Source organism: Blennius ocellaris, assembly GCF_963422515.1.
Source record: "Blennius ocellaris genome assembly, chromosome: 1".
NCBI classification, from domain to species: Eukaryota; Metazoa; Chordata; class Actinopteri; order Blenniiformes; family Blenniidae; genus Blennius; species Blennius ocellaris.
This window is the reverse complement of record NC_137650.1, coordinates 23855567-23865140: the sequence shown is the minus strand read 5'-3', so window position 1 is coordinate 23865140 and position 9574 is coordinate 23855567. Positions and strand designations below refer to the sequence as shown.

Sequence of the window (9574 nt, the reverse complement as noted above, 5' to 3'; positions counted from 1 at the left end):
CAGTTGTTAAAAATGTTTAAATCATCTTATCAATAAGAACACAGTCTGTCCGTTGACCTCTAAGAAGATTTTATGTGGGGTTGGTGTCTGAATATTTTTCATTATGCTGTAATCCAACAAAACCGTATTTCTTCTTATTTGTTCTAAGATGTCCATATATATCTTTTTTTAATTTCTGAATAAGGAACAAATGGGGGGACACGTTGTTCTTGTGTGATATCGCGAGATCTGCGAGGTTCCCTCATGTTTTTCCTTTTTAGGGAAAAAAGTAGTAATCCTTATCTCGTGGGAGAAATGAGCCTCGCATGACCTGTCCCTTCGTAATATTTTCATATTCATACTTTACTCATAAGACAGACGACGGAAGAGCGAACAGTGCGCGTGGCAGCGGCTTTGTCCTCTGGGTTTGATTACGTCATCACGTCGGAACCTGAACGGTCGTCACGTCGTGCGTCAGCTGGCTGGGTGTTTTGAAAGGAGATGGCTGGTTAGCTGGAGAGACCCTGGGATTATACCACAGCGGAAACCGTAGCCAGATAGGTACTCGCCTCCTCTTTCTTCTGTCATGACTCCATACATCCTCGCATCATCAATACGTGACCACGAAGGAGAATATTTCTCTGGCCACAGTGCCGTTTAGGATTTTTTTTTATGTCAATTCTGTTGTGCCGTGCCGCTCGCTAAGCTAGCTAATGCTAGCCAGCCGCTATGCTAACACAGCGAAGTATGTAGCCCAGTCGTAGGAAGACTATCTGAGAGCAGCATCGTATTCTAAGGTTATCAATGCTCATGCAGCCATTTAACAGTACCTGTTGTCTATGTGCTACGTCTCTTAAATTGAAGTCGATAGCACACGTGAAGGTAATGTGTCGATATTGTCTTAGCAGCCAGTTTCTCGCCTGGTGATCTGCTCATGAGATCCTCCATGTGCTTTGTTGATTCCGACGTTAACTGTCGACCAGGTTATGATCAGTGAAACAGCCAGGCCCGATTCTCTAATATAAGGGTTGATGGTATCACGCCTGCTGTCATATGGCAGTAACCCCACTAACTCCGAAAACTGAGAACATGTAGGCAACGAGCCGACCTCGTAAACTCGGAAATCTTCCGATGTGAGCCTGGTGAAAAGAGCTCATTGGAAAGATGCCGTACGATATTTTTTGTCGGGCGAGGCAAGACAGGTGCTACAAATACGTAGACATATAACATGATACTCATCGAGTTTCTGTTTCTTCATCAGATTTATGTTTATGGGGATTTTATGGGGATGAACCTTATTAGTAATTTCTCCTGAAATTGATTTCAGTGAAGTCAAATGTATTCTCTGTTATCAGTTACTGTTCAAAGTTGTATTGTTTGACATTGTAGATATCCATATATGTTGCAAAGAGGACCCCCCAAAAAATTCTACTTAACTCGACAGTATGTATGACACTAAAAGCTCCGTCCAATACTATATCATTTATTTTGACTTTGTTAAAGTGATTAAAAAAAATACCGGCACCCATCCAGCCGTTGTATTTTTGAACTGTCCCGATAACTTTTTCGCACACAGTTGGATAATGAATAAACTCCTTTGGTAAAATATTTCACTTCCTTTCACTGAGCTTTCTCTGAAATGCGTAGGGCCCTGTTTTAAGACAACAAAATTTTAAACTCTGTTATGGAAACTATGTCCTTGTATTGACTGAATATCTCATCAACGTATCTTGTCATTCATCGTGAGACTGTATCATATATGTTTCTGATGAATTTTCAGCAGAATCTACTGCTAAGATGACGGTCTCCGTGGTGAAACAGTTTGCATAATCTTAAAAGTACTCTTATGGTGAAGCTCAATGAAGCTGAGCGAGATGTTTGTCAGAATTGTAATGTACACATCTTTTTATGTTTAATTAGCAGGCATTTGACTTACTGCACATGACAAAGTCACAAAATCTTACATGATTTATTGCTTATCAGAAACTTACTTATTATAATGAAGTGCTTCTAAACAGTCATACAAGGGTTTCATTCGCCCGCGCGCAAATGTTTTGCTTTTAGTGCCATCCTAAACCATAAGATTATGTTTTGACACCATAAGCATTTTTCACCTGCCCATGTCACCTAATGTGATAACCTTCATCTATTCCATAGATCAGTTGCTCTCCTTCTCTTCTTTTTCATGTCACATTTCAGATGAATAGTCTTTTTCTGTTTGTGTACTCCATAGATAAATCAGCTCATAGTTTATTCATGTTCTGAGAAATGTGGTTTCATTTGTGTTAGATTATACATCATAGGTGATGGCACGAAGGCTGCATGCTTACCTTGTGTGTAGCCTTGTTTTTTTAAAAGCCTACAGAATGTGGTACATCTGGTTGATCTTGTTATTAGATGTGTTTCTGGGGCCCTTTTTTTTTGCAAGCTTGTTACTGTGAATATCCTTTACACTATAGAACTTCACAATTTGTTCTCATTGCAAATAAAATCCTAATTATAATAAGCACAACTTGATTGAAATCCCTTACATGTTCTGACAGTTGTTTGTATGCTATAATTATATAACAACTGTGAAAAAATTAATTTGTCTTCCAGTGTTGCAAAAGTATTGACAGTGACATATTTCGGTCCTGAAAGCAGCAGCCAGGCCCAAGCATCTCTAGAGGAGGCAGAGCAGAGGAAGATGAGCCTGCATGGTGCCAGTGGGGGCTGTGACCGTTCACGTGACCGCCGCCGCTCAAGTGACCGCTCCAGAGACTCCTCGCATGAGAGGGAAGGCCAGCTAACTCCCTGCATTCGCAACGTCACTTCACCCACCCGCCAACACAACAACGGTGAGTATGCATGGAGAGAATAAAGGGCTTATGTGGATGTCATGCTTAATCTCGGCAGCTCCAAGCAGCAAACGTTAACAACAGCTGTGTGCATTTATTAACCTACAGATCAACCATGGGTTTTAACTTAGATGCTTCTGTTTGTGAACCGAGGAATAGCAAAGGCAATTCATCTGTTTAAAGAGCAAAATTGCTTGGACTTTGACTGACATGCAGGACATATGTTCAGAGTGAGGTGGTTGTTTCAGATGAGTTATTAAAAATGAATAGACTGAAGCTCAAACACAAAGCCACCAAAGAATGTTTTCACCACACAAACAATTCCAAGTTTAACATGCAGTGAATAATAATGTTGGTCAGTAATTGTTTCTTAATTGTGAGTTTGCTGTTTTGAAAAACCCGTCTCATTGTTGCGGCCTTGTGCGTTTAGACCGCGAACGTGATGGTGGGCCGTCCTCCAGGCCCAGCAGTCCTCGGCCTCAGAGAGTCTCACCCAGCGGCTCCAGCAGCAGCGGGGTGGTGAGCAGTCGCAACAGTAGCTTGTCAAGTACTGAAGGCACTTTCAAAAGCCTGGGAGTTGGAGAGATGGTGTTCGTCTACGAGAATGCTAAAGAAGGAGGCGCGAGTGCCGCCGTTGGAAACCGGAACACGAGGACATCCGAGAGAGTCACTCTAATCGTTGACAACACGCGCTTTGTCGTAGATCCTTCGATCTTCACTGCACAGCCCAATACAATGTTGGGCAGGTATAGTACACTTTAATCCTCCTCACATTGACTCTTTACTATGTCCTTCAATAGTTTTCATGTCTTATCCTTTTCCAAGTTGGAAACGATATCTCTACATATGCATTTGTAGAAGTTTGAATTGTGACAGTAATCCAAAAACCTTTTTTTTTTCTTCCCCCAGAATGTTTGGATCTGGAAGAGAACACAATTTTACACGGCCCAACGACAAGGGGGAGTACGAGGTGGCTGAGGGCATTAGCTCAACCGTTTTCCGAGCAATTCTGGTATTTTCCTTTTTCAATTCTTTCACTATAATTAAATTATAGTGGGGTAAAAAATAGAAATGCTGTATTGAAGAGTACAGCAAGCTTTCAGATTAACCTTTAAAATGGGACCATTTGAATTAGATTCTTTTAAAAATTAGTAACTGATTGAATATGCACACACAGGAAATTAGATGGAAATCATTTACTTTGTTATTAAGTGAAGGCAAGAGTGATGCGTTGTTTAGAAATTTTTTTTTTACTTTGACTGAAAATCAGTGGGGAATCTAAAACTACAGCACACTTGTAAATGTTTATAGTTGCAGTCCTTTTTTCTATTTTAATGGGCCTGTACAGCGTGTGATACGACTTCTTTCTTTGTGATTTCTCTCTTAATTTGCAGGATTATTACAAATCCGGGCTTATCCGTTGTCCTGATGGAATCTCCATCCCTGAGTTGCGGGAGGCTTGTGACTATCTATGCATCTCTTTCGACTACAGTACCATCAAATGCAGAGACCTCAGTGAGTAATGCTGAAGCCGCCAGTGTTGCACACAAAAGCAGCGCTGCCATGTCACTTCTTCCCTTTGCAGTGTCACGCAGCATGACGTGCCTTGTAGTTTCTGGAGCACATAATTGCTGAGTCATGATCGATGTGCTCTTACTTGTTGCCTATAAAGAGCTACAAAGAAGGTGGAAGTCACTGGCAAATATGTGATCATAGTGGGTGAAATTATGTATATTCATATGACGCTTATATGGTTGTGATTTTATAGTGTATATTCAATATTTATTCACAACACAGTTTGGAGTTAAGAGTCTGTAGAAAACCCTTTGCCCCGGGTGCTGTGACTGGAACATCACGGGTATGACTATCTGGCACTTTAGCTTCTAAATGTGCTTATTCTGTGAAAAGATGCCTACAGCTTGTGAGTTTACTGCAGTGACTTTTAAGTTACTGCTTGTGTTTCTTTTTTATTAGCTTTTTTTTTTTTTTTTAATGCAGTGTCTGTGGAAGAAAACTGCCTGAAAGTGGCAGTGTTTGTTTGGACAGGATTCAAACTCCATTTGTCCTCCGACTCCCTGAACTCAATAATGGTGCAGCACTCAAGTGCTGCTGCAGTGGAGGGAAAGCTATGAATTTCTTCTTCAACGTGGGGCGTTTTTGGCCAACTCTATTATTTCCCGGCTTACATGCAGGGATTTCAAAACTTTTCTGTATCAACACCAATTCAGAGATCTGAAACTAAGTGGTAAAATTCAATGAGTTGTTCCTATAAAGCAGTAGGCCTAAGCTGGCAAGAGTGTGTGATTGATTATCCTTTTATCCAACAGGTGCCCTGATGCATGAGCTGTCCAATGACGGAGCTCGGCGTCAATTTGAGTTTTACCTTGAGGAAATGGTTCTGCCTTTGATGGTGACCAGTGCTCAGAGTGGAGAGAGGGAGTGTCACATTGTTGTCCTTACTGATGATGACGTGGTGGACTGGGATGAAGAGTATCCACCACAAATGGGGGAAGAGTATTCGCAGAGTAAGTAACCGCTGATGGGGAAAACAGAATCACGCAAAACACGGACCTGCCGTTAACCTTTTGTTTTTTTTGTTCTCCGTAGTTATTTACAGCACAAAACTGTACAGATTTTTCAAGTATATTGAGAACCGAGATGTTGCCAAATCAGTTTTAAAGGAGAGAGGATTGAAGAAAATAAGACTGGGCATTGAAGGTAAGCTGACCGCTTCCATGAGAAATACATCTGTCTTTGCTTTCCATATAATTTTAGTGACTTGTTATTCAAACTGTATATTTTAGAACACGGTGGGCAAACGTTTTGGCTCAGGGGCCACATTGACTTCTAAAATTTGACAGACGGGCCCGGTCAGCTCCACATGTACACATATTAAACATAAACATAAAAAAAGCCTTTTCTCTACTATAATTATAGCACTGTTATATTGGGATCAACTATCTGTGGAAAAGGTATGAAAAATTGCATTAAATGTTGTTGTTTTTTAATAATGCAAGTATATTCTAAAAAAAATCATAGTATAATCATGATTTTGGAAGAGCATTATTCAAAATATGTATAAATAATGGTACATTTATTTGCATACTCTTCCTTTTTTCACATCTTTCAGTTCATTTTAAGTTTGGGGACACGCAAAATACGCTTTTCAATGTACAGCATAAATGTGTACATCTGTAAATATGACAAATGCCAGCTTCTGAGACAAAGATATCTTGCAGTGAGTGACAAGGAGTCGTACCTCGTCCACTTTATTCACCAAAGACGCACATTAGCCAGGAAGGAGAGCCGGAGCAGTGTTCGCTTTACTTTTTCAAATGGGTGAATTAAATTTCCACACGCCCAATTGGAAAGTATTAAATTACTTGCAGAATTTCTTGTTAATTTAATTCAAATTTAATCAATCATTTCCCATGATTGAGTTCAGTCCATGGATGATGGATATTATACAAGGCTGCAGCAAATTTCAGACATAAAACCTCACTCGCCTACAATATTTATATAATCTTAATTATACAAGATGTATTCAATCTCAACCTCTGATTCTACTTGCACGTGCTGTATAACATCAAAAGCTGGAAGGTTATGGAAGATAGAAACCAGTTATGATTCTCACTTGAGAAATGCATTGAGGCGAGATGAATGACACCATCGCTTGTTCTGCAACTGAGAAGAGAGAATTTCAGAGTGGGTTTAAATAAAGTGTACGCGACAACACCTGATCAGAGAAATGAGGCCAGTCCTTGTCGTAGTTGAAGTGCATCAGAACGAACTCTAAGTGGTCAACCACTTCACCTGCAGCTTGAAGGACTCTCAGCCTATGATTGTTGAATAACACTCGGCATGAATTGAGCTGACGGCTTTGTCCGCGCGCTGCTTCTCTGTGTCGACAGGTTACCCGACGTATAAAGAGAAGGTCAAGAAACGACCGGGCGGTCGTCCGGAGGTCATTTACAATTACGTCCAGAGGCCCTTCATCCGCATGTCCTGGGAAAAGGAGGAGGGCAAAAGCCGCCACGTAGACTTCCAGTGTGTAAAGTCTAAGTCCATCACCAACTTGGCAGCAGCCGCTGCGGACATCCCCCAAGACCAGCTAGTAGTGATGCACCCTGGCCCCCAAGTGGACGAACTGGACATCCTACCTAATCACCCACCGAGTGGGAATCACTACAGCAACAACTACAGCAACGAGCCTGATCCTGACGCACCGTCACCTGCTGTCTGAGGACGCGCCAGTCCTCTTCCGATGCCTCCGCCCCTCTCCTCTCTTCTCGTCCCACTCCCAGCATGCTGCAGCATGGAGCGCCAGGGGCACCATAACCATATTGCCTTGACACCTCCTTTGCAGCCTTAGAGCCTCAAGAACCTGGATGACTGTAGAAAAAGAAACGAGGAACACAAGACTGGTGAAAGGAAGACTTCACTGTTGTTTTCATTTTGTTTTTTTACTTGACCAAAGGAATTTATTTTTATTTGGGTAAAAAAAAAAATGTTCAAACACATAGTATTAAGAGTATTATTTACATACGTTGTTGTATACCTTCATTTGATGAGTTTGGCTAAGCACTCTTTGTCATGGTTTTATCACAAGTTTTTATTTCACCAATAATTAGAATTTTGATCATGGGTGGCCTAAATACTAAATGTGTACAAGATTTACAAGGGAGGGGGGGTGGGGGGAACATTCTGGTAAAAGAAAATCAGCTCTCACCACTTGGTGTCATGATCTGGAGTTGAACTCCTCTCAGATGTCTTTGAATCTTGTAATGGCGGCAACATGTAGTTATTGGGTGGATCTGATATGTGATGTTATGCTCCTCCCACAGCCAAGTTATAGCAGAGGACAGGCTGATGTGGTCCGAATCTTTTTGTGCAAAGCTTGAAATTGTTGTTTGAAAATAAAACATAAAATCATCAAATAAAGAGGAAAAATAAATACTTTCTGTATATTGAATCTATTCTTGTGAAACCCACTGATTGTTTCAGTGAAAAAAATCTATTGTTATTATTTTGCAGTGACGACCTAGCCCAGAGCCGGACCTGAACATTTTTACTCTATAGGTCTTAACACGTTTACTATGAATGTCTAATCCATTCCTCACAATTGAATTCAACTGCCGGAGGAGATGAGTTTTGTTGATATGATATAATCTGGAGACATAGTTTCAAAATAATGTATCTTGCAAATATGAGCCATTGGCCATTTTCTCAAAAACAAAATTTACTCCATGTAAAAGCAGGATAACATGAAACCAAACCAAACGGTTATTTATACAATTCACATAACTTATTTTTCATATACAATTCATTTGGCCTTTCAGGAAGAAATCACTGATGATGAGGCAGTTCAATGGTAAAGGAGCAGCCATTATTCTGAAAAGGTGGAAAAAGTTGAGTGTAGTCTTCTGTATTTTGAGTTAACTTTTTTATTGTGTACAGTTATAAATATTAAATTAGTGCACTATTTGTTTATAGATTTTGACATCAGTCTAGTCTTAAAATAGAAGTAATGCCCTCTGTCAGCCTCCTGAGAATGCTCCAATATTCTTGTACAACCTAACTTTATTTTTAGAGCAATTCAAAAACAACTACAGCTGTACATAAATAGACATAAATATATATATATAAAAAATAGAAAGAGGTGCAATCAGTAAAATACAATACAATGGCAACAACAAAAAAATGAGCTGGCTGGCCAAGGAATGAAAATAGATCTCAAGATTAGTTTAAAAAAAAAATGGACAGTGAAGGGGCTTGTCTGATGTGTAGTGGGAGTTTGTTCTATAACTTCAGGAAAGCAACAGAAAGAGCTGTGTCCCCTCTGAGCTTCCGTTTTAGACCTGGGATCATCCAGGAGCAGCTGATCAGTAGACCTGAGCAGGAGCATTGGGGCAGAGCAGCTCAGAGGTGAGGCAGGGCAAAATCACAATATTAAAAACAAAATAATTTTAAAATAGTAAAACCCTCTTCACCTTAAGATATCGTGAAATATGTGTTTATGAAAGTTCTTTTGCTTTTCTTGAATCATTATTTTGCCCTGCATTTATCCTTTATATTTTATATGCCATAGTTTTATTTATATTTAGAGTTTCATTTATACAGCACCGATTAAAACAGCCATCTCATTTCACTTTCACAAAACTCAATAATCCCACACGAGGAAGCATAGGCAATGGAGAGAACAAAACACCTTTTGCACATCCAGACTGAAAGATTTCAGCTCCACTTGTTTGGGGTGAAGGGACACAAGAGAAAAGGATAGAACAATAGAGAGCATCGAACTGCAAGCTGACAGACGAACTGCAGAACTGACGGAGGCAAGAGTCTTAAATCACAAGCTCCCAGTTGTCCTGTCGGGGATCCTGCAGGAAGGTACGGAGACACAAATACTTAATAACATGTAGTTGTGTTATTTGAATAAAAACAGAAAGAGGAATGAGAGGTTCAGTGCATGAAAGATGTTTTCTGAACAAGAAAATTCTTCATGGTGACTTGAACCTGTCTGATTTATAAGCCTTTTCTCATAGAGAGGTTTTATCCTCTGATCTTAAAAGTAAAAACAGTTCCTTCCTCTCTGTAAAAATAATACACCTACAAATGACTGTGTTGTATGTGGTGCTACATAAATAAAGTTTAATTTAATTGAAACGAGGAGCTGATTTCACACGAGAGGAACCTGATGAGCGAAAGCTCTGCCTCATATTCTACTTTTAGAAACTCGAGGTAAATCCAATAGCAGT

At 40.0% G+C, this 9574-nt stretch overlaps 1 protein-coding gene across 1 annotated transcript; it reads left to right on the top strand.

The window, feature by feature from the left end:
- Positions 1–444: 444 nt before the first annotated feature.
- Positions 445–7482, top strand: btbd10b (BTB (POZ) domain containing 10b). The gene is made up of 8 exons (XM_080496037.1): positions 445–540; positions 2623–2816; positions 3247–3562; positions 3726–3828; positions 4211–4331; positions 5144–5341; positions 5424–5534; positions 6728–7482. The coding sequence occupies exons 2-8, from the start codon at positions 2666–2668 to the stop codon at positions 7057–7059; spliced, it is 1332 nt and encodes a 443-aa protein (XP_080352163.1). The 5' UTR covers positions 445–540; positions 2623–2665; the 3' UTR covers positions 7060–7482.
- Positions 7483–9574: the final 2092 nt, after the last annotated feature.

Coding starts and splice junctions, on each gene's coding strand:
- btbd10b (XM_080496037.1), top strand. CDS start 2,666: ATGAGCCTGCATGGTGCCAGTGGGGGCTGTGACCGTTCACGTGACCGC. Junction 2,817..3,246: donor CACCCGCCAACACAACAACG/GTGAGTATGCAT, acceptor TTGTGCGTTTAG/ACCGCGAACGTGATGGTGGG. Junction 3,563..3,725: donor CCCAATACAATGTTGGGCAG/GTATAGTACACT, acceptor TTCTTCCCCCAG/AATGTTTGGATCTGGAAGAG.